This window comes from Varroa jacobsoni, unplaced genomic scaffold (genome assembly GCF_002532875.2).
Source record: "Varroa jacobsoni isolate VJ856 unplaced genomic scaffold, vjacob_1.0 scaffold_670, whole genome shotgun sequence".
Lineage (NCBI taxonomy): Eukaryota > Metazoa > Arthropoda > Arachnida > Mesostigmata > Varroidae > Varroa > Varroa jacobsoni.
Genome location: NW_019213572.1, coordinates 618,359 through 643,977, shown reverse-complemented (window position 1 = coordinate 643,977; position 25,619 = coordinate 618,359). Strand labels below are relative to the sequence as shown.

Genomic DNA, 25,619 nt, shown 5'->3' with positions numbered 1-25,619 from the left:
GCTGGTTTTCCAGATCTACTTCTGTGTAATCACTAGGCTTTTTAGAATTAAAAAGGGCAATTGGCGAGTGAGCATCACCCACTATTAATTTACTTCAAAAAGTTATAGATAAACAAATTGTTCGTAGGATCGCAAATGGGAGATATATGGACGTAAGGAAGCTGCCGGAGTGCTAAGTCAAGTGTACTAAAAATCGAGTACCTTTAACATATTTTAAAGATCATTTTAGCCAAAACTCGCTTACAACAACTCAATGGTTTTAAGCGTTTTATTGCGTGGAAATAGTTCTTCACTTATTAAAGGAAATTTTTCAAATTAGCTTCATACGAGTAACATAGTTCCTCTGCTAATAATTTCCATAAACATTAGCATTCAAAAAGGTACTATTATAAATTGAGCACGCATCGCTGCACGACATGTATTATGAGATGTGCACAGCATAAGAGGTTGCTTAAAGGAACCATGTACCCGTAAACTTAAACAGCTGTTTAATGTTCTTGTAATGGATCTCTCTACCTCTTTCAACAATATAATGGCAAGTAACGTTGATTACGAAAGCACGGAAACAAGGGCAGCTATCGTAGTGGCTACATTTCCTTATGGCAGGTAAGTTATGCGTGCATACGCCTGAATAAACTGATTGACAGCGTACATTAAAAGTATCACATCAAAGAGCTGATGAGAAAGTGGTAGGAGTATGTAAGTAGGAATTCTAAGTGAAAGAGCAGAGTAGACTGAGAAAAGAGGAAAAGCAAGCCAGGCAAAAGTGATGGGGAGCAAAGCAGAATGCAAATGAAAATGGACCTTCTTACCATTCCCAAGTGGAGTCAGCCATCCGTGGTGCTATCGTCGTTCTCCAGGTTGACATTGGGGAAGCTGGTGAAGCTCCTACCAGTAGCGGCTATGTATTGACTTAGGCCTGGAAAACAGCTTTAATGTATTCGCACCAGTCTAAAGGTGAAACTTCCCCAATTTAGTAGTTACCCAAAGTTTTTAACTGCTGGCACTTATGTTTTCCACCAGCTACATTGCCCGGACCTAGAAATAGTGCGTTTCTAGAGGCATATCGTTGTGCGGTAATTGCATCATCGCATTATTTTTTTTTTTGCTTCATTTTGTTCAGCCACTGTGCCGAACATTTACTACACAAGTGAGGAAAAATGTTTTGAAAAATACTGCTTATCAACTTTCGCATTTAGCGTATGGTTAGAACGCCATATCATGCAGTAAATCTCGTCAAACCTATGGTGGGATACATTTATACCTGTCATGTTGTACCATGTTTGAGTTAAGCTGATACAATATATAATTCAAGCAGTTTGTGGTAGACTGGAATCGGAACTTATGCCAAAAGCACGCTTCTGAAAACGGGGGGCAAGGTGAATAGATCGTAGCCTCGGGTAGAGCCTACAGACAGAAGATATTGTTGGGAATTTAAGCGATGTTCGTCTGGTAGTGTCACGTCTGCAAGGAAAAATCTCTTGAAAACTTTGTACCGAGAGTGGAAGTTACAAAATGGAGGTTGGACTGGTGCTGCCACTCATGTTTGTTCAACGACATAGTTTTTGTATTTCATGTAGCTGTTAGAACAAATTTCACGGTTTTCACTACAAACGCAGTCAGATTGAGCGACCAGAGCAGCAAGTCGAGTTAACACCCCCAGCTCCTAAGAGGCCTATGTGGTTGTTGAAGAACAGTTACTACCCGTTACCCAGACAGATGCTCAAGAAGGCTGCTAACTCTAGAACCATATCACTCACATAATTCTTCCATTTCTATAATCACCGCATCTTTCATGTTTTCATTGCGTGCTAGGCATTTTTTGGACAAAGCCGACCTGCACTTATATGGATAGAAACACTTTTTTCTCGTTTCTTTTTCGTTTTTCGTCGCTTATTTACCCCACATATTATGATATAGTTGTAGTTTTTTCAGTTGATTAATTTCCTAGCCTTCCATCTCTCCCCTAGAAATTACCTCTAATAAGTCATTGGATAAGGATTTTTGCGTCCAGTTTATTTATGTGGTTCTTTCTTATTTTTCCTACAAACAATATTTTTGGTAGTATAGTGTCCCGCTGCTTATTGGCTGATTCCCTGATGAATAGCACATGGCACAGGTATTATGCTTTCCGGCAACTTTCAGAATCGGGATTCGGAATAGTAATTTTATTTGTAGCGCAGTGGAGACAGTGTGAGGAAGAGAGAACAGAGATATTTAAACTGATTAAATCGCATTGTAAACGGTAAAATCGAAAAGGTTATCGAATAATAGCCGGGCGGATTTCTTACATACATTACTTTCTAAATATTTTTGGCTGTCGATGAGCATGGATGAATTGATAAGCTTTGTTAGACCAATACGAATTACTAAGAAAAAAACGTCTGATTCAATTTTTAGACTATTTGTGACATAAAGTTTTAATTTTTCTGAAATGTTATGTGTATGATACCTCGTTCGAAGACTCAACTTGGTAAGATAGTGGTCATATTTTCAACGTATCCGTTTGTATTCTGTTGTTAACATATTCACCTAGATTGTGGCCATCGATTCGGCAAATAATACAGGCCGTGCTACGATTCATATCAAAATCTTGGACACAAATGATTGGACCCCAACTTTCCTCAACGATACGTTTTTCCTCAATGTCACCGAAGGAAGACCGAGTCTCAACCAGTTCGTCCAATTACCCGTCGCTGATTACGACGATGGTAAGCATTTGTTTCTTATTTGGAACCTTTAAACGCTTATATCCGCGCTCTAAATAAATTAGCGAAATAAAAAATCTGACTCGTACACAGAACTTAAATATTTTTAAATGACATCGTTTTGCTTCAGTTGTGCATGCTGGCAATAATCTTTGTAATCTTGTTTTTATTTTACCTTTAGCAGTTAATACCGGCATGATTATTATTATTATTACATATACGGCAAATCGTACGGGAACTGTTTTGTGTTGCATATTTGATTAGCGCCGATTCGTCGTTATGGTATGATACATGGTAGACAACGAATGTGTCTTCTAACCCAGTAAAAACCTAATGAGCCAGCAGATCATGGCTCAGAAACTATGAAGCAGTTGTTCAGTCGACCTTTCAAAAATTGTACACCTGTTTAAATGTTATAGACAGAACTGGGTAGATTATATTGCATGTTCGTAACTTGATAGAAAGCAGAGCGAATAGGATTATTGTCGGCGAATTGTCAGTACCTAAATTATTTTTGTATTATGTTATGATAACGCTCCTGCGAATCTACATAATAGTCTTTTGATGAGACCTTATTTCTGCGTTCCGTGAAGTATAAGTAGTAGCCCGTGTCGATGTTGAGGGCTGGGACTTAGTCGAGACATTACTGCCGATGCCGTTTCCATTTCAGGCATCAACCGACAAGTGGAGTTATATATAGTCGACGGAAACAACGAGAACCAGTTTCGTCTGGGAGTAAATGAACATGGAGCACTTTTAAAAATTGTTTCGGAACTAGACCGGGACAAATATAAGGTCAACTAAAGATAGTAGAAAACATTTTTACTGTTACCTTTATTAACTATTATTTTTTATTGTTAGCTCATTTAGAATTATAGAGATTTCATTATTAGGCTAACGATTAAGCAGTGCGACAGAATTTTAGCAAAAAAAAAGAATAGACAAAGTCGTCCTTTCTGGACGAGGCATGGACTATACGCTTTTCAATAATATATATTTTTCTGGAAAGCCTTGCATGCACCATCTCCAACGATATTTAACCATGGATTATTGTCAACAAGCGGCTCTACTTTAAATATTTACTGCACGTGCTTGCAAAAAAAGATGAAATTACATTCACGTCACATTTAGGTACGGCATTAGTAACGTGCCAGGGTATCAGTTTTTCCGCTGTTATTATTTAATCACTATTTGCATTTGTTGCACCTTAATATTGATCAGGTCGATGACACAGCCCTTCACTTTGTGATCGTGGCTGCCCGTGACATGGGCACTCCGTCACGAACAGGCACGACAACGGTGGCTGTTGTGATACACGATGTCAATGACAGCCCGCCAACATTTGAACGTGAGGCGTATTACCAATTTATTTCGGAAAGCGCACCAATCGGAACTGTTGTCGAAACTGTAAAAGCAACAGACCCTGACACAGTCGCTAATACAAAAATGCGATATCGATTTGCTGGAAATGATCCGATGCGTAAGTGCACGTTGTCTCCTATTCAATTTCGTCAAAAACATTTGATCTTGATGAATCAAGCCTCAGCCGCAGAGCGCTTTCGGAAACCCACTTAAGCATTGCTCTTGTTCGCGCTGTCCTATCACGTTATTCGCATACGAAATTATTTCAAAAATGGGGGCGTCTTATAACACTGTATATAATTAGACTAAGGTTAATGATTACCCGTTGTAAACACTTACAGTACCGTTCGAAGTGGATCCCATCACCGGTGCCATTAATATCAGTCGTCCACTAGATATATCTGAGTCACAGGAGTATACACTTATCCTTGTAGCAAGTGATGGAAAATGGGAAGCCCGGGCCTCTTTAAAAATCTACGTGCATGAGGCTGAGGAACGAGACCCCCGATTCAACCAGAACACATACAAATTTTCCGTTCTGGAAAACGTTGCTGGCGCTGTCGTTGGACAGGTAATACATACTGAGTTTTCCTTTATATTCCTTTTCAGTAACGTTTGTTCTAGGCAGTTGGTGTCAATAAAAGTAAAGAGGTACGTTTAAAATACCCAGAAGCTATCGAAGTTTGAAATATATATTTCGGGTTGAATGTTTCGTACAATCTCAACAGATTGGGGTCGGATAATTAAAAAGGTGTACTTTCATTAAACTATTCTTTTTACTGTTTCTAGCATTTCCATATCGATATCATTTTACTATTTACTTCTATATAACATTACATACTAATGCTCTACTAACTACTATTCTGGCATCCATGATATAAAGAGTAAAAAAAATCTCGTGTGTTCTAAATACATGTTTCAGTTGATACTAATCTGTAATATTAACAAAGGCTATCGCGAATCTCTCTCTAATCTGAAACTTAGCCTTCTTAAATGGTTGCATTGAGCTAATTTTTTTAACTAATGTGTACAAATGTAGTTGAAATAATTGACAATTTTTAGCAAAAAAAGTATATCACTAATAACAATGGCATATGAATATAAAAATTTTTGCACGCTAGCTGGAACGGCGGAGAGTCTCCAAAAAGCAGACCAAACGTCATTTTTAGGAAACGATATCATCACTGCTTCGATATTTACGGTGCTTGCTACAAATATAAAATGACACTGACTGAAGAAAGTGTAATGGTATTTATTCAACTTTTTATATTCTTAAAAAATCAAAACCGATCCCATGAATTCTGTTATAACAGGTCCTTTCAGTGTGGCATGCTGTGTAGCAATCCATCTTCTTGAACCTTGTTAGCAAAAGGTCGCTTGCACTTTGCGTTGTCCTCATAGTGGATCTCGCAATGGAAACTCAATTCATACCACATATTATCATCTTACTATGCAAAACCATGTAGTAAAACACTGCTTTTATATCTATCCCCAACATATATGCTGGACGGTGTTTTTCTTTGTGGGTGACATACGGTACATGAAGAGGCGTAAAAGATCAGCGGCACAAGATCTTTAAAAGCGTTTTAGTTCGCGACAAAAAACAACGTTGACTATCTTTATCATGCACGACTAAAAGCTGCTATGGAAATTGCAGGGGTCCTTAAAAGTTTATCCATACACCAACGAAACTGTATCATCTCCTTCTTACGTCCCGGTTTTCATTTCGTTTTTAAGTTTTTTCTTAGTCATCGTTGTTTCAGTATAGTGAATAATTTCTCTTTTTGCGATGAGGTTGTGCTGCTTGTATATGTTCCACCTTTGTTGTTCTCAGCTAAACTACTTGTATATACTCATTGACAGCATGTATATTGATTGCTAAATTGTCGTTCCTGTGGCGCGATTGTATATTATGTGGATCCCATGTATACCGTCTGTCCGTTCATCTACATTGTCTTCGATAGTCCAAAAAGCAAAAGGAAGCGCTGGGACCAGCTTAAACAGCCGAGTATTGCTTTTGAGCCATTTTGATGAATTTTCGAGTCTTAAGTTTACGCCTTACTATGATATTCCGGTTTGCCTCGCGGAAATCTGTGTCGAATTTTTTAGGCGTACGGGAAAAGGCAATAGCAATGTTAAGAAAAAAACAAGTTATCTTCGTTAAAATTAACTGGATTACTCCTGCATGTTTTGTACGAGCAATTCAAGATGCAACATTGCCTGGTTATTATAGTAGACTTATCATATCAGGTAAAATTATTTAAGCCAGTTCCACCATCAAAGTTTCCATTTTATCTACGGAACACATAATCTGTATTTATTCAAATGCTTAGTAGGTTGTTAATGGATCTTCCAACCTTTGTTATAGTTTTTAAAAAGATCTTTGAAATCACCAGTTTTGCTGGGTGTTCATAACTAGCGTTACTACACCGTTCATTTCGAATAAATCTTCGAAGAAAACCAAGAAATGTAATAGCTTTTTGAAGTATCTCAGCTACAGTTGGCAGCAAATGATGGTCTGTGTTTAGTTTTTAACAGTGTGTTTTCATTTGCGAAATTTAAAAACATGAAATGTCGTATGCGCTGGCGTTCGCGGTGGCTTAACGATGTCACTCAATGCACGAAGGTTGAACTAGCGTCGAAAAAAACTCGAGCCAATTCACAACAGCGTTACTCAATTGTTAATACCGACGTGCGTTCGCTCTTCAATATCACCAAAGAGGGTGAAATTTACACAAAAACGGGTCTCGACCGCGAAAAAAGAGCCAAGTATACGTTCACGGTGATGCTCGAAGAGCGAAGACCAACAACCAAAGTGGTACGATGTATTCGATTTTAAAAATATAATATATATATTAATTTTTTACGATTTAAAAAAAAAAGTATATTATTGCTTGCGTTTCCGTGAACGTGCGGTCGTTTAGTTTTGTACGTGTCCATTCTGTTACGAAGAGAGCTGCACGGACTTCCTACAGGCATCGCAATAATACATAGCACCTTGCATTTTGCAACGACAGACGGTCAGCGAGGTTAGCGTGGATGTTGTCGACGTAAACGACGAGATACCAACGTTCTCTCAAAACTATCAGGGATCCATTCGTGAAAATTCTCCGCCTGGAACAACTGTCACAATCGCAAGTATTCTTTTATCGTATAATAGTAATTCTAAAGAAACTGTTCATAGGAGCCCCAGATTTTCGCCATGACAACAACTTGATGCAAATAACAGAGATCGTAATTTCAGGGAATTTGTTAAGTTGTGCAGCCTCCCGAGTGAGTGTCCTAAAATTGACTTTTATAACTATCACTGTAAAATGTTTCCTTTTGTTTTCGCAAATACATATAAAGATTCCGTAGGCGAGTTTTCAGTTTTGTTTCGAAATACACGTAAACACTCTCGTTATGTTTACAAACGGAAAAAAGAAGAAGAAAAATGCGCACAAGACTGAAATACAAAGCAGCATTAAATTAAATTTAACTTCACTTATAATAGTACAGCTCTCAGAACACCTTAGTGAAAAAATGATGCTGAACTTGTAAGACTACAATCTAAGAATCTGTGTGCATAATAAAAAAATATTCGCCATATATTACACGTTTTTTGACAGAATATCTATATTATGAATAGGAAAAGAGTGCGTATTTACTCAACATTAGCTCACTTGTTAGATGACAGGCGATAGTAAATACGCTCAATTTTCGCTTTCGTTACTCAAATATTATATGAAAATGATTTTGACGTTCGGATTTCGTCATATTATTGTATATTTAAAACAGCTTGTCAATTTTCGCCGTTCAGAAGAGGTCTGGATTTTTCTTTATTTTTAAAAAAGAGAACTCGGTTCATAACTGAGAACATTTGACTGTTGTACGTGGAACAATATCTGTATTTATATCAATATTTAAGCCGCTGCCCGTTTTAAAAATTATTACTGTTATTTTTGGGTAGCTTTACTTAATTCTGTCAACAAAATTCATTGTGCAGAATTCAACAGATTGGCCTCCCTGCCTGCCTCAGCTAAAACCAATGGGCGCATTTCACGAACAATTACAGCATGCAATGATTGCGAGGGAATTTAGTACGTTTTTTTGGTTAACGATTACAGAAGCCTGCCATTCATGCTGTGGATAATGATGCTGGCAATAACTCGCTTGTGAGCTATTCACTGAGCGGCCCCGGAGCAGAACTCTTTTCTGTTCTCGATAATGGAGCGGTTATTTTTACCGGGGGCAGTCCAGAGAACATTGCCACTCTCGATCGTGAGTTGACGGAACGGTATGAACTGCTCGTAACCGCTCGTGATCGTGGAAATCTAAGCTCGTCGACGTACCTTACCATCCGAGTTGAAGATGAAAATGACAATGCACCAGTGTTCCAACATGGCCCATTAAAGGTTCTCCTACCGGAAACAGCAAGACCAGGTGCTCGAGTCGCCCAAGTGCAAGCCATTGACATCGACGAAAGGGGAACAGCGAACTCAAAAGTCGACTACTCAGTTACAGCGGGTAGGCCATTTCAACAAGATATAACCTCTTCCACTTATATGTTCCAGTTTTCAGTGATTAAGTCTATTGTTAAAAAAGCAAGTTTGTGCGTCTACAGCTGCGAAACTTTAATTACGCATCTAGCAAAGACCTTCTGAACAAGGAGTCTCGAAGGATAAACATTAACCATTTGTCTCTCGCTTATTACCAAAGTGGTTTGTTTTTCTATTATTCCTTTTAATATATTGCAGGTAAACACAGAGCTTTTATTAGTATGTATAATTTCTACATGATAATGATGTAATTAACTGCTGGTGAGGTAAATCGTTTCTAGTACACCACTTGAATGAAATCAGTGTTCCTCTATGCCGCTATCTACAATATCACACATAATACACGTTCGAATGGCTTAGGGATCTATTATTTATCTATACACCATCCAACAAAAGGTTATTTTAATAAGCCGAGCATCTGTGATTAGCGGGCGTTATGCTCCTACCGATCTCTGCCTCCAGTCTTGCTCGCTAAGTCGTCGATAAGAAATGGCTACATTAGTTGTCATTATATTCTAACATGTTTTATCAGAGCTCAAATACTAAAAATATCTCCACAGTAAACTATGAATGAATCTTCAGTTATATGTATACTGTTCGCAAACGTGTTATTAAGGAAGAAAGTATTGTATGCTTTGTGCCCACCGAAAATACGGAAATATGGCGTTTTTATCATTCATGTTAACATTTAACCATTTTTGGAATGAAACATGTCTAATTCTTAATTATTTGATATCAATCGTTTGTGACGCCTTTATCACAGCGTATGATTAATGAAGTAAACCATCTTTGCTTAGGTACATTAAACAGATTTCTGGTTTTATCCGAAAATTGGTCCATCAGGCGGCTAATTTCGTCTATTAAGATACTTAATTATTTAATTAATTAAATCATTTTTATAATACTTTTATGATACTGAATTATTCATACGAACATCTACCAATTTTTGTTAGATTTTTAGTCGTGCGCTATTCTCCCCGACATTTCTGTAGGTGGAAGTGGCAACATTCGGATTGATAGACAAAGTGGAGAGCTCTTCGTGGTTGGAAGCCTTAAGCCTGAGTCTGTGTATAATCTCAACATCACTGCCTCCGATGGCAAGGGACTTGCCAATGTTATCCAGGTACGGCTTAAATCTATAATAAACAACAAGATCTGCTGTCAATGAGCAAACCGATAGCATTTCCTAAAAGAGGTAACGTGTAACGATTCAGATTATAGATTGAATTATTTCGATTTTATATTGATAACGTTTTGTCATAAGATCCTGTTAAATCAGATGCGGGTGGCCAGAATTCTGCAAAATAAAGGTTCGAACTGACCTAGAGCGCAAGTTATGGGGGAAGGGTGCGTGAGTCCAGCGGAGCCAAAGTCATCCGTCGCAATCAAGTCCTAGATCGCTTTGAGTTGGCTAATTTTCGACACACCATTAATGCAGATTACTCCTTGTGTATGAAACAGCATGTAACCCTACTTTCTCATTTTCCCCATTTTTCAATTTCATTAGCGCACACTTTTTACGATGTTACTATATACACCATTTGCTATTTACTAGTATTTATTTCATTTCTTTCAGTATAACGGTTGGCACTTGTGTATCACTTGGCGTGGAACGAAACTAATGAAACTAATTCTATGCGCTATGTCTAGGTAAATATCACGGTTCTAGATGTCAATGACCATCAACCAACCTTCGTCAAAAGTGAGTATAACTTCAGGATCGAAGAAGGAAATTACCGTGAAACCAAACGACGCCTGGGGGTTTTACGTGCGGTGGATGAGGACAAGGGTCAAAATGGAGCCGTCGACTATGCTCTTCTTGTTGCCAAGGTAATTAGTATAGTTTATATATGAATATAAAGAATTCATACAGTCTGCATGGTGTCAATAGACCTTAAGTGCTCTTCTATGCAGCACCATGCATATCATTGACTGATACATTTGTCAGTAATTTACTAAAAATGTCAAGAAAGGTAGCTGCGACTGAAATGAGCATGAATAGGTTGAAGTGGCCTGTAAAGCTTCAACAAGCCAATCGTCTAAGAGACACTTCGAAGGCCACAAGACGAAAGACAAATTCGGAGAGGTATGACAGCCCTTTCAAGGTTGCGAATATAAAAGATATATACATTACTGTTCATTGCAGGATGAGGAACAACTGCCGTTCACTATTGATGTCCATACTGGTGAACTTTGGGCTACTGGGGTGCTCGATCGCGAAGCCAAAGCCTCGTATTCGTTCCAAGTTCTGGCTCTGGACAACGGAGAAGTCCCGCGTAATTCTACCGTCGATGTAACCGTCGGTGTTGACGATGTCAACGACGAACGGCCCAAGTTCTTTACTGATCCATATTTGGCTCAAGTCCCGGAAAATCTTGATCCAGGACAGAAAGTTACGCAAATACGAGCGTTTGATCCAGATGCCGGTGAGAACGGCCTCGTCTTTTATAAACTTGGTGGCGGACACGGCAATAAATTTTATATTGACTCAAAGGACGGAACAGTATGGACGTTGAGTAAACTCGACTTCGAACAACAAGAATTTTACAATATGACCGTAATCGCATACGATCAAGGGACTCCTAGCCTTAGTTCAACTGCTAAACTTTGGGTAACTGTTACTGACCGCAACGATGTTGTGCCTGACTTCGCAAAGTCTGTGTACACACTTGAAGTAGCCGAAAACACCAAAGTGGGTGATGTGATCTTTACCCTTGACGCCGGTTCTGGAAATTTCCACTATTCGCTAGTCTGTAAGTATGTTGTCACAACTGATTTTGTTGTCAAAAGAAAATGTCTTACTAAACTTCTTTAAATGGCTTTGCTTGTGACGGAATTCAGATAGCGGAATGTTTATCTGAGAAGCTAGGCATATTTGGCCCAAGCTTTGCCATACAAAATATGTTTTATTATATGAGATCAGTAAGTCAAGAAATATTTAATATAGTATCGAATAAAGAAATACTAGAATTGTGATACAGAACAATATATGCTGCTATTACTTCAGCTCCGGACGAGGATCAAACTTTCACAGTAGAGCCAAATACGGGTGAGATCCGTTTGGCGAAACCTTTGGATTCAGCGCAACACTCACACTACAAACTTGTCGTGAAAGCTGACGATGAGGCAGAACCAGGACAGTCCCGTTCTGATACAGCAGAGGTCAATGTCATCGTGGGCAGTGGCCAAGGTGTACGACTGTTCCCCCTTAGATTATATGACGTCCTTGTATTCGAAAACCAACTTGCTCCTCAGGTAAAACCAATACATTTCTATGCTTTTCTTCGATTAAGACTATCTTTGTGGCTCTCTGCCATAGTACTGCAAGACCGAACTATCTCTGATCGTTGCCTGAATTAAGTGTAACGTTTTCATTTGGTTTGAAGTGAAGGTTATTTTATATCAGAATTTCCTCCAAATGAGAGACACGGTAATTTTTCGGCTGCTTTCTGTTTTGTCATACAATTATAGGTCGGGGTTTTCGTCTTCTTGACTGCTTGCATATTTCAACAAACATACATACAAGCATTAGATGGAAGAGCATAGCTATTCAACTATTCGAGTTACTTCCCTTTTTTAAAAGTTACCTCAATAAATAAGAATTCCTTTAGACAGATATGCCCACAATTCGAGTTTTTCGTGAAGTGGAGTTAATTAATTATTTTTATTACCACGATGGATTATTAATGAAATTTATTTACCACCAATTTAATCAGAAAATACCGCTCCAGCTGTAACATGACATATATATTTATTCTCTGTTAATGCTTGTAATATACACGAATTCTCATATTAGGTTATCCTCGACCTTAATGCTACCGACGAAATAGCGCATCGGCCAGTTGAATACCGAATTGTCGGAACGAACGGTGATTATAATGGACTGTTTTCAATTGAGTCGGACACTGGACGGCTTTCAGTCACCTCGAGCTTGGATCGCGAAGCGAAAGCTCGTTATCTCGTGAAGGTCAAAGTAAGCAACGGTGGAGGTAAGCGGGTAGGAGGCAGGCAGGAAACAAGCGGTAAGACCAAGGAATCTCGGGGCAGAAGGTCTCTATCTCTGGGCTCCCACGGTCGTGGCTCAGTTGTAACAGATCGGAAAGACGAACCTGGTAACGGCGGTGATTTCGACGTAATGCAGCACATCGCTTTCGATGAAACTGTAGTGTCTATTAAGGTGGGAGATGAAAACGACAATTCTCCAGTTTTTGAACACGGTGGAAAGCCGATCGTAGCAGCTGTTCCGCTTGAAGCTTCATTTGGCTATCAGGTAGCTCGGGTGCGAGCTCGTGACGCTGACACAGGAAGCAATGGAGCCATTCGGTACGAGATTGTACCACGTTCGGAGGATGCGTCAAGCAAGTTCCAGGTTGATCCTCTGTCTGGGATAATACGATCGGTTGTTACTTTCTCCCTCGACGGCGGAAAGGTAGTTTATAAATTCATCTGTTCCCTTCATGAGAGGAGAATTTAGTAGTAACCCAAAAAAAAATCAATTTTATTTTTAGGTACTTATAAAGAAGACCCCATTGTTGTTGGTTCTTATTTTGCAGGGTTACCGGGCGTTTGTAAAACGAAAAGAAAAAGTCGGAAAAAGTATCGTTATAGTACTAACACATTTTCACTTCCCGACGCCATATATCTATCTTATCAATTTGTAGTTTCGATAGTCTTTCCAGTTTGTATTCACAACTGCGTTTAAGTTATTTTTAAAACAACTTCCTAGTAAATTGGCAACGGTTTATTTAGCAATAGGTACGAGTGGTGCAATGTTTACATGTAGTGCTGTTCAGATTCAAATACGCTTGACATTAAAAAAATCCAATGGACATGCATTTTATCCAAGAAGAAGACTGAACAAACTTCAAGTATACCCGTCTCTAACGTAGCCGCTGGTTTCTATATCAGGTTTATATATATATATATATATATATATATATTATATAAAAGCCTTAATTAAACTTTTCTGGGCATTTGTGATTTATCCTAAAGCTCTCCTGACTTTTCCTGCCGTAGATCAGCCGCGTTGGCGCATCAAAGTGCTGCTTTTTTTTTAAATAAAATTCGCCTTTATTAGAGCCTTTATTGTTCACCTGAACAGATTATTATACAGCAGGACGTTTCCATTGGCAATTTATATTTTTATAGTGCATTTGCATGTATATTAAACATTAGGAAAAATACCTTAAAAGATAATGTAAGACTATAATTTGGAAAAGAAATATGTAATTTATTATCATATAAAGTAGCATCTGTTTTAATGTCGAGCTACACATTTTCTTGCGCTGGTATATTCTGGCTGTCACTTTAGGTATTACCTAGTTCCTTCATATTTTTGCTCCACCTTGTAAAATGTTGTAGCAAGGTTCTTAGTTCTATGTATTTTTAATTGTAATAATTTTTAATAAATTATCGGAAATTCGCTGATGCATTCGTCCGCCGACGAATCCGTAAACTATCTTGCGGATGTGCATTTCATTAGTATTACCTAAAATAGGCATGCATGACATTCACCTCTGTTTTGTTTTTGTTTTAACCGAAGCTCTACACATTCGACGTACGTGCGACAGATCGCGGAGGTGCAGAGGGCGGTAACTCCGCCCTTATATCTTTGTTAGTGCATGTCCTTCCTGAAACGAAGCTTGTGCTATTTGTGGCAGACACTCCGCCAGTTCTAGTTGAAGAACACCTTGACCGTATCCTTGGTTATCTCTCTAACGTTACTCATAACTTTGACGTCAAAATGGCTAAGCTTGAGCCACATCATGAAGATGATGCAGAACACCCAGACTCGTGAGTGTCTCTATTAGTAAAATGAGTTATTTTATAGTTTTAAGTTGTTTACTTTGCACAATATATATTAGCTTTTTTTTTTTTTAGATCTTTTATCTCTTTTAGATCACACATGATAGGAGCATCAAGGCAGTCATAGTATAAGCTGTCAACGCTCTTACTTGGACCTTTAGATTGAAATAGATCGAGATAGAAAACCGCCATGTCAACGGGGTAATATAAAAAGGCTGAACCTGGACACAGCATGTGAAGGGTTAATAGTATGAAATTGAAGAGTGCTCTACTTCGGCATAGTGAATTTAAGTTTAATATGATTCATCTTACGTTGCACGTGGATTTTTTGAATATACTTTTGCGTACCATAGTAAATATGGCTAATGTGTTTCATAGGACAGTTGCTAACGTTAGCTCGCCTTGTGTTGCAGATCCGATCTCTTCCTATATGCTATTGACAAAAGCACAAACGAAATTGTCGATACGGAGACCCTTCTCAAGTAAGCTTTCATATTTTATGATTTACTTAAACGTCGACACATAGTCTACAAGTGTTAGGTTGTGATAGAGAAAGGGAGCAGAAATTCCTTATCTGCACTCGCTGTTTAGCAAAATGTTTTTTACGTGAGAAAAAGCTAAGCAGTTGCGAGAGTGCCTTTGACCCTGAATACAATTGTATTAACACAGTGGGGCGGGTAAAGAGCAAAATACCAAAGCAGATTTTTTAGTTTGGTTTTGTCCCATGTATAAAGAAATTTAGGAGGCGAATCCACCTCGTTACAACAATTAAGTATGGAGAAAAGACGAACGACTATAATTAGGTGGTATGTTTTAACTGTAGAAACTTCATTATATCTGAAGAAGAAGATTTAAAATTACTTATTACCGTTTCATTTTTGGAAGTATCCACTGTTTGTGATGTATGCTCGTTCTCTGAAACCACCTATATCACTCAGAATGTTTTTTGTACCTTAAAACAAATGGTTTATGACATAGGATAAGAATAAATATATAGCGACTAAAAAATAATGGTCATCGATTAATGATAGTACTTCCTCGACACTTTTTTTTTCGTTTTAGAGGAACGAATAGATACCTCACGGTTTAGAATATACATGATATATACTTAAGAGATGGTACAAAATCATTTTCCCTTTGTTTCAAAGCTGAAACCACTGTTCACGGTAAAAAAAATTTCAGTTCACTTATAGGAATATTGATAGCGCCGTTCAGTGATCTCATACTTAATTGTACGTAAGAAGTGATAGAACAGCATCATTGTGAAGATCCGGTGAATGCTTGGTATTAAAAGTATTGTTTTCTATTGGTTTGAAAATAAAGGAAATTTGATGACACTAATTATACAAACAATTAAAAATGTTTCACCTTTCACAATTATCGTCGCCTGCAACAGTGCGTTCAACGAAAATTCAGCAGTAATAGTGCGGTATCTGGATTCGTTCCGTATTCGTCGAATCCAGGGTGTGTCTGTCCAAGAGAAGATCTCTCAGATGGGAACAACTGAGATCGCTATTATTGCATTGTCTTCCGTCATTTTCCTCGGTGCCGTTTTAGGCATCGTCCTTCTGTGTTCTTCTTGCCAACGAAAGTTAGTATTAACATAACTTGCAAAATATAAGTTCATTTTACGATTCCAACAAACCTAGATACTATGACGCCAAATTATGCTGACCTAGGTTGTAGCTACTACATCAGTATAACATTTAGCTACGTAAAGGTATAGATTGAAAGATTGATTTTATTTACTTTACTGCAACAGAACTTAATGTTTACGACAATTTATTTAAGGAACACCGTATTAACATGTCGTAGCCGTTGCTTCGACACCTATTGAAACTAACTACGTCGTGGGTCAAAAGCAAAAAATTATATTCCCAGTTCCCTACGTTTGGCTCAACCGTACGATAACTCTTGATTCCTTTATATTGTGCTGATTCCTTTGCTTTCTCTTGTAATGATTATCCGTGGAAAAGTATAACAAGAGAAGTAGCCGCCGTAGTGGAAAATTATTAATGGTGCCTTTACGTTGTTGTTAACTAACGGTTAAAATGCTTCGAAGAAAATGTTTTACTATGGTGGACCACCCTACTTACGTGTTCGTTAATAATAAATCTCCTCGTTGTTAACTGCGCATATTAAAGGAAATTGCGCAAACGCCAAAAGTCATGGGAACAACAGCGCTTGTACTCGATCAAAAACCCAATGATAGGCGCAGTTGGGTCAATGGGTGCCATGAGCACCGCACCGAAAATGATGGTCAACCCAGGATATCGGTCAGGCTCACGACTAGCCGCACATTCAATTGCTTCATCTCGACCCCCATCGCATATGCACTTCCATGGATCGCAGGGTCAACATCCGCACGACGACGCCCCGTAAGCTGATCTTCTGTACAGTTATAAGAATATGTTTACAGGTTGAAAAACGTTAGGCTTACAGGTGAGCAGTATAGACGTAGTGCTTATTTTTCTAAACTGTTAACCTCCTTTTTGCTTTGCCTCATTTTGTTAACTGTAGATGTGCTTTCGTCCGCACCTGCATATGCTCGGTAACAATCGTTCAAAATAAATATCTTTTTCTAATTTCCCATTGGTAGACTAAAGCGACACGTACACAACATTTTGTATTTTAAATCGCATCTTACTGCGACACATTTTGTGTAAAAGTTTGTTGGATTACAACAGACTAGTGAAAAAAAGCATTGTAATTACTGTCGTGTGTTACCCTAATGGACAAAACGCCACCCCTGTATCTCTGATTATGCTACGTCTATAATCTGAAAATGTGACGGAAGGCTTATTTCCGATGTTCCTAAATTTTGGCTAGTACAACAGGTGTATGCGAGTATTGCTTTCGTTTTTTATTATGTCACCATCGTCTTACCTTAAAACGTATGTTGAAACGACGTAGATAACAACATTGTAACACGTTTGCGAGCGTACGCAGTAGGAAGAGCTAAGCTTGCAATTAAACATTCAATTCTTTTGACGGTATCATTACATATTTCTAGATGTAGATTTGCGTATAACGCCATTCCACAGATCCATGACAAGTTGTTCCAATCGTACGGATTAGAAAAGTTAAAATGAGTAGCTGTGATGCTACTCTAAAACGGTTCACTTTTACTCATTGTTCTACTGTAAAATACGTCGCTGTCTTAAAATTGCTACTTTGATTAACCAGGAAAACCGGTTTCAATAAAGCGTACTTGACAAGGGAAAAATGTTTCAACTCATTTCCCTTGTCCTCAAGTATTTTCAACACAACTTAGCCTTTCTTGATGCTTGCTAATAGAGAAACATGTGATTCTTCCGGGGTTCTTTTATAAAACATTTGTTGAATACGAAACAGTTATTTTTATAACGAATATATTCTTACACGATGTTTTACACAACAACTTTTTCCTGATATTGACATCGTTCAGTAGTTTTGGTTCACTCCCGTATTGCGCTAACACATATAAATCTACCTTAACAAATGTGAGGGCATACATATAAGAACTTAGATGTAACATAACAAATGCGTATTCCTTACAGTAGGCTTAATGGCATATATCTTGAAGGACGAAGGAATAATAATTTTGTCTCCAATAGAATCATAGGACTTCGTTCTGTCATAGAAGCTTAAATTCACGTAGAAGTGAGCCCTGCTTGTCTTTGTCCATATATTATTGATAGTGAGCGAAGCAATATTTGTAATATACATTCAATATATATATATACATTTCAAAAGAAACATAGGCATGTTCCAGGGTAATAAGTGCGGCCGCAGTTTTTGTAGTACGCTTTCTTATAAAGTATATATGCAAAAGTATTAGATAATTATGTTACTTTCGTACACAGTTTTTATGCAGACAATTCGCAGCTGACACGAAACGAAATGCGTAATGCTAGATTCATCAGTAGCCAGCGTCAAATAGGGCGCTGATTTTGTAGTTGAATTATGGAGAACGTTTTTCCAAACCTTTTTTATTTAACCTCCTAGCTATCAAGCAAATGTTATCCTTCGTATTATATTAAATTCTCCCCTGTGTTTTCCTTTCTTCAGTGAAAGAAAACGTTTGTAGGGAAGTGCAGTTTGTTAAAAAATCAGCTTTGTGCTGCTTGCGTAAATCTTTCGATCTTAAAAAAAGCACCGTTTTAATGCCCCTCACCTATGTTAGGTATTTCCTATACGGAGATGTAGGTGTGCGTCACTAAATGCCATTTAGTTTGTTTTGTCTACTCCTAGAAAATTGCAAAGGAGATTACTCTGGTCAAGCCGGTTCATTTTAACATCGAGGTTCGCTTCTCGTTAGCCCATTGCCCTATTGTGGGCATTGTACTTTAAGAGAGCCTTGAGTACCTCAAAAACGCATTGGGTATAGTAGATGCTCGAAGCAGAAACAAAATCGGACCCCTTTTTCCTTGACCTCCTGCGATAATATTTGAAGGCGTCTTACTGCCTCCAGTAGGTATATACCCTAACGCGCGTTATGAATCTCCTGCAAAAAGACCCCACTTTCAACTATGTTGTCTGTTTCAACAAGCCTCAAGGCCTAAGAGTTTACACGATTTAATTTTTGCAAACAGGGTGTGCACTTCCTCAAATTTGAGGCTGTTGCGCCTCAAGACTGTTGCGCGATTTGACTGTAGAGGCTGTTATGTTAATTCTGAATTAGAGCTTACCTTACACATGGTGCGTGAGCTTGAAAAAAAGTAAGGCAGAAATTGCAGGTCTTGTAATTTAGTAAACATAAAAGATCGGCCATCCGAACAATTATATGTACATCCAGATTTGCAGGATCTTCATTTACAAACTTCATGACAATGCTGCATTGCGAAGCAATAGCCTTCTACAAATATAAAGGCGAACGTCCGCTTTAAACTCAGAAGATCTGTATGACCACAGGCCTCCTTCGACAAGAAGTTAAACTGCTATGGTTAAATTGGTCGTTACTTTTGTCATGGTTTTTAGAACACCACTATTTTTCAGTTGTGTTACAGACATCTTCCTTCATAATTTTTCAGATTTTCCGTGTCTGGTTTTCTAGCATAAATCCTAGAAATGGTGAAAAATTCCAGTAGACAACATGTGTTCGATAACCCAAGCTGCATCAAACCTAAAATGTCATTTATCTCAAAAATGATAATTATTCTGGGTCGCTTCAGTAGACGCTTATGCGTTCAGCCTTTGATCGATAAGTATTAATGAGATTTTAAAACCCGTTTGAAAAATTTTTATTCTATTTGATTTCATTCGAAGAGTTGATCATTTATCATACAAATGATAAAAATTCAAGGAGAGATTGCATTTAGATTTGAATAAAATATGCTTTTATATTTTAATAAGGCAGCTTTCCACTCACAATTTTGTTGTTTTTGCGAGAAAATTAGCGTTTCATAGTAAAGAGCGATTTACTTTTTTAAACGGAGCAATTTTCTGTTGCAACACTGCAGTGCGAATCTACAGCACTTTTTTAAAACTGAATGCAGGCCTAGTTTTTAAGCAAATTTGACTAGTTTTTCCCGTACAGCTCGTCTGCCAGACGATTCGGCAATAAAATTTTATGCTGGAAGTCTTACTTTCCTTTTCTATATATGTATATATATTTTTCTAACGGAAAACAAAATATTTCAGTATGGACTACGATGAACAAAGCATTGCGGGTACTGTCTATTCCACCAACCGAGGCCTCCCTGGTCGTGGCTTAATGAGTAAACGCAACTTTGCTCCAGATGGTGCCTCAACCTTAAATCGGCCTCGTAGCCCTCGCTATGAACCAAGCGTGCGTGGAGGCTATGCAGGCTCGCAGGTCGGTGCCTCCAGCCGACACGGTCATGATGATGGTTGGCTCGATGAGGAGGACGACAAGTAAGTCCAAAAATGTAAGAGCTCGCTCCAATACCAAGCGCCTTTTTAGATACTTTATATATAAACAAATATGAAAAACTGTTATATATAAACATTGCCTTTGTTTTCTATTCCTGTTTCATTTTGCTTTAATTTCATGTCTAGCACGATAAAAGGACATAATAAAAAACTGATGGAATTTTAGTGAAACATGTGAGTTGCATAATTAGAATACTACGGATGTATGGGGCCGCAACTGCTTTGTCATTGGCACATCGGTACTCGTATATGTTGACAAACTTTTTAGCTGACAGCTTGCTTTTTTAACCTGATGTTTGACACGGTTAAAATAAAGTTATCGTTTTAATTTTTTCTCGTTGCTAATGTTCTTTACCATCCTTTATTGAGCCCCAATACAATACCTACCATAGTAGCGGATAATTTCATCGGTATTATATAATTGAAGATCTCACACGGGCAATTTTAGATGCTCCCATACAGCCGGAATTATCAGCGTCAAAAAATTCTAGGTCAAGCAGACTAAAGCTAGTACTAAAATATGGTTGTAGTTTTCAATAATCTCACCGACTTTGACGCAGCGATTAAGATAAACCAGCTTGAATACTAACAAATTCCTCATTTGAGCCTTTGAGAAATAAAATGTATTAATGTATATAATTAAAGGGAATTACAAGAAAACTATTATGGTTGTTATCGCTAGTAAAATACGAAGCATCTATATTTTGCCATGTTTAGCTTGCAGCTTGTTGTTCTTTAAAGCCCGCACCTACATCATCTAGTTGGCTGTTATTACGCGATATATATAACTCGTTAAGTCATTGGTTCAATGTTGGGTCTCAAGACATATATGGTTCAATACAAGATTTGGTATGTCCGCCTTTTGGATGCATGTATTTTTTCAAGTGGCTCACCATTATCACTTTGGTTATTACAACATTGTTGCTTGCGAGGACGTTACACAAATCAGCCATGAACCTTGCCTCTATAACTACTAATACCATTTTTTATGCTGTCCCTATTATCTGGTCTATTTTTGCGTACATTTAACCCCATGACAGATCGGAAAGTGACTCAAATTGCTCCTCTTGGGGAACGTCACGCCGCCGAGAGAAGACCGAACTTTGAGGAAGTATACGGCGAACGAGGAGTTCAACAATAATAAGGACTCATGCGTAGGAATGCCTAATATCTTCTGTATGCTTGATGTTTACGAACGATAGAAAAAGCTTCTAACAGAAATGTCGCAACGCATGGAAACAGGTTCAACGGAGGCACGATATATTGCTTCACTTAAGGAAACTTTCACATTGATGTAACACTAATACGAACAATATTAATAGAATAATAAGAATGGAAAAGGCAAAATGGCACGACAACTGACAACGTTAGTTACGTAGCTACCGAGGAGCCCAGATCTTCTATCCAAAAATTATCCAGAAGACATTTTTATGCTTAAATAACCATTAATTATGAAATACTACGACATCTACACCATTGTGTGAAAGCTGACATGAGTAGGTACAATAGTAGAAGAACGTGATCCAAACGTGTCTATTGTTACAAGCAATATAATTACACAAACAGAAGTATTACCACACAAATCTGCCACAGCGGATCATTGGGCCATCAGATGCTTCTTTTCACTCAAGTGCCTTAACGATAACACGGGATATATATACATAGTACGCAAACGAAAATGATGATGATGAAAAATAGAGAAGATTATCAATCTTTATACACTCCAAGAGAAAGCAACTAACAATATGGTAAGTCAGGCTAACAGGAAGAAATAAACTGCTCTACCGGACATCGAAGCGTCAATGGATTTGATGCATCAGCGTTTACATGGCGCACTACCCGGCGCTCCACGGAATGATGAAATGATCAGTAAGATAGGAAGTCATAGTAATGTATAGTTTCTCTAGGTGGTTTGATCATTTCCATAGAAGTTGCATCTTTACCGTTTGTGGATTTACTTTCACGCGCCCTTGGTACATCGTTTTCCTCTTGCATTGCAATCTAAATAAGATCTTGAGTAGAATCATGTTTTAGAAGTGTTGCAGTCCTAAGCCAAATGTCAAGATAAACAGCCTTAACAGCATGCGTTAACCGTCCTTATAATACGTCTTCAATGAGAGACGTTGAGGCGTCACTACATCAAGTCACGGTCAACGAGTTTGTTGACGGAGCTCCCTTATATGAATTCGTCCCAATTAACTAGTATAGTTTCATTTTCATCTCAACCTTTATGAAACAGAAATAAAATTCAATCCTTGATACCAATATTACACATCCATCCCCTTTATCTACAGACAATGTCTGCTGAACCGCTACAAAGAGCATTATCAGCAGTAGATAGAATTGACAGACAAATTTGTGTGGAATACCATTAGCGCGCTCACCGAACTCTCACCTCTTAACTCACGATGACAAAACAATATAGTAGATTCCGAACGAATATAGTCGACATATAATGATGAATACTGAGTCTCCCCCTTCGAACCGAGCTATAATTATAATATAGTTAGAAACTGAGGGTGAAAAACTCTCCAGAAGCCCATATCAGCGGGACGCATTGAAATAGTCTATGCAGCTCCATCGAATGTTTTTTATATCGCTCAATATTTAACAAAGATGGTGAGGCAGAACTCTCAATATTCACAGAGTGCATAATTGGAAACATTCAGTGATATATTTAGCCCGTCGCACGCCCGGACACCCACTTGGAAATGCGATAAATGCTAGTGATTGCACTGCATCCATTGTTTACAGTAGTTGCTTTCTTCAGAAGATAAAGTTATTCGGATAACTTGATGTTGCTTCTGGTAGCGTGCATAAGCCGTCTGAAACGTAGCGGTAGACTGGTGTATTGGTATAGAACGATAAGCCGCAAGAGTATCTATTGTTGCACGAAGATTTTTAGAGAACTGAGATCACTGGATTATTTTAGACCCTGCTCTCGGAACGGAATGTCCATATGAACTCTTACGACGGCTTAAAAACCTCAAATATTTTCTTTGTACTTTCATGTTACAAACAATGTCGGCGGTTCTTGTTTCATGTTTTACGCTGATACGTTATCGACAGTCGCATTAAGGCGGGAGCCATATTTGTTTAATGCAGAGCTTCTTGCTATAGTGTGGCCGCACCAGAGCGTCACCAGTTAAGGGTAACAGCCATATTATAACGTTGTTTTTTTGCAATAAAGGTCCCCAAGAACAATTTACTTTTAAGGTATCTGAAGAACAGCTTTGCCACCCGTATGTCACAACCGAGGACTCAACACCTACAGAAACTATCTTACTTTGCGTTCCACGTGGATATAAGAATGTACGTTTTGGTTTTCAGCAACAACCCGTCGCCGGTGTTATTCCTCTGCTGCCAGTACTGTTATTGTTATCTTAGCCGTCGACGCCTGAATAATCATACCCGTGTTTTAGTCAATTTCTATTTATAATGAGATCAAGTAGTCGTGTATATATACACACACCCACACTCACATCCAACCCCCACACCCACACACACACACACACGCAGACAGCCAGACACACGCATAAACAATAGCCTGGCAATTAATTCAAGGCAAAACAAAGAAACGATGATAAGCTGTTAATATTATAGACGTTATTATGCTGTTTTGTTTGTTTGTCGAAAACTCCAATGAATTGCATGATATTGAGTATAGTTCGATAGTAGGATCTATATGCTAGGTGATATCTGCAGTAGTTGCCTGCCCCTTTTTCTGTTATTTAACATTGGATAAGTTCAGCAATTACATTGGAATCGATACTGCATGTTTTGAGGGTTGATTTGCTAAGCGTTGAAGAAACTGTGTCATGCAAGTAGCACCCGAATAACGATCATAACCCTATCGCTCGGCGCTAGACTGAGCTTTACCACTCACCGAAAGACTGGATAGACATATTTAATCGCAAATGGCCGATCGACCAAGCGAACCTATGGCAAATTTACGTCGGTATTCTCTACCCTCGCCCACTATACATGTAATAAATTAATGGCGCATACTGTTACATGAGAGCACTGTGTAATGTGATTTTGTAAATATTTTTGCTAAAAGTAACCATAAGCGACGGGCTTCACTAAATAGATTATGTAAAAGGGCAGGAGAGAATGACAGAGGTAAAACATCACTGAAATGGGCCATTCTAAGAATTATCAACATATTGAACAAGTAAAGAATAAAATGGCAGAGTCAGAGAGAAAACGAAAACTTTGAATGAAAAAAAAAAACGAAAAACATTTATTGAAAAAGTCACAAACGAAATAAGGTAAGGAACAAGTCTACGAGCAGTTGCGGATTTTATAAATATCATGACCGTTGCCGGAAAGACGAATCTGCCAATAGACGACCGAAAAGGATATATAAGGAAATCAAATGTTAATAAAATCTATACGTGAACTTCTTGAAACAACGCGAATCAATTGACGTTGTCTTTGTGTTTCGGGGGAAAAATGAGGCAAGCTCGCTGCTACTCTATTCTAACGCTGCTGGATATATATGCTTAAATAGTGGTTCTCCAGAAGCAATTAGGCTGCAGTGATATTAATGCTGATCTTTTGAGCTGGTATTATATAAAAATGACCGAGTACCAGCCACAAATACCAAGGAGTATGTAAAAACTTATTTTCTAAGCAAGAAAGCGTCCTTGTGAACGAGTTAGTAAGGGGCTGGTATTGTCTACCATAAATGATTATTGAATGCCTACTTAGCTTGGTAGTGGTCAGGTTCCTGTAGGCCAAAGAGTGTGAATTCGCACATGTAGTGAGTGATCGATTTTCGTTCGTTCAGTTTCTATGTGAAAACTATGTTGGAAAAAATGCTAAGCTAAAAACGAAGTGTGAACGTACTACAAAGGAAATCAAATAGACAAAAGGCGTTGCAATAGGAGTTTCCTGCTACGGCATCGGTCTTTAAGACCGGATAAGCACGCGCGAATAATTCGTTGTCTCCTTTTGCTTTGCATATGATCCCGTAGAAGTACATCATTATATATACACAACACACACCCACGTTTCAACATAAGCTTTTTCGTTCGGGAGAATCAAAGTTGATCGCGCGACATCTGCACAATCAGGGGGCGAATCTTTTTTTCTAGTTAACTCTGTCGATCGTGTATGGAACGTAACGCAGCTTGGAAATTTCTATTAATTATGCCATATATGCTTTAGCAAGCAAAAGATTATACCGCATCTATACTTAGATTGGTACTAACAAAACTGTTTTGACATGCCGGGAGCCTCGTCAGAGTGCAGAATGAGGAGATATCAATAGTTGATAGTGCACAAACTAAATCATGAACAAACCATATAGATTAGGGTATATGCTTTT

General features: G+C 38.2%; 1 protein-coding gene across 8 annotated transcripts in view; it reads left to right on the top strand.

The window, feature by feature from the left end:
- LOC111262520 (protocadherin Fat 3) overlaps positions 1 to 25,619 on the top strand; it is a 162,520-nt gene that overhangs the window by 131,247 nt on the left and 5,654 nt on the right. For 5 of the 8 annotated variants that reach the window (XM_086969181.1, XM_086969179.1, XM_086969180.1 and 2 more), the window contains 18 exons: positions 2,537 to 2,711; positions 3,379 to 3,503; positions 3,930 to 4,188; positions 4,412 to 4,641; positions 6,697 to 6,888; positions 7,088 to 7,204; positions 8,177 to 8,576; positions 9,601 to 9,731; positions 10,259 to 10,438; positions 10,755 to 11,361; positions 11,616 to 11,863; positions 12,405 to 13,037; positions 14,151 to 14,401; positions 14,827 to 14,895; positions 15,810 to 16,004; positions 16,558 to 16,791; positions 20,036 to 20,269; positions 21,328 to 24,708. In XM_086969181.1, coding sequence (XP_086825307.1) covers positions 2,537 to 2,711; positions 3,379 to 3,503; positions 3,930 to 4,188; positions 4,412 to 4,641; positions 6,697 to 6,888; positions 7,088 to 7,204; positions 8,177 to 8,576; positions 9,601 to 9,731; positions 10,259 to 10,438; positions 10,755 to 11,361; positions 11,616 to 11,863; positions 12,405 to 13,037; positions 14,151 to 14,401; positions 14,827 to 14,895; positions 15,810 to 16,004; positions 16,558 to 16,791; positions 20,036 to 20,269; positions 21,328 to 21,394 — 4,347 coding nt within the window. In that variant the 3' untranslated portion in view covers positions 21,395 to 24,708. Of the gene's footprint in view, positions 1 to 2,536; positions 2,712 to 3,378; positions 3,504 to 3,929; positions 4,189 to 4,411; positions 4,642 to 6,696; positions 6,889 to 7,087; positions 7,205 to 8,176; positions 8,577 to 9,600; positions 9,732 to 10,258; positions 10,439 to 10,754; positions 11,362 to 11,615; positions 11,864 to 12,404; positions 13,038 to 14,150; positions 14,402 to 14,826; positions 14,896 to 15,809; positions 16,005 to 16,557; positions 16,792 to 20,035; positions 20,284 to 21,327; positions 24,709 to 25,619 lie in introns of those variants that run through there. The other 3 variants (XM_022836837.2, XM_022836836.2, XM_022836838.2) reach the window with 3 other exon arrangements.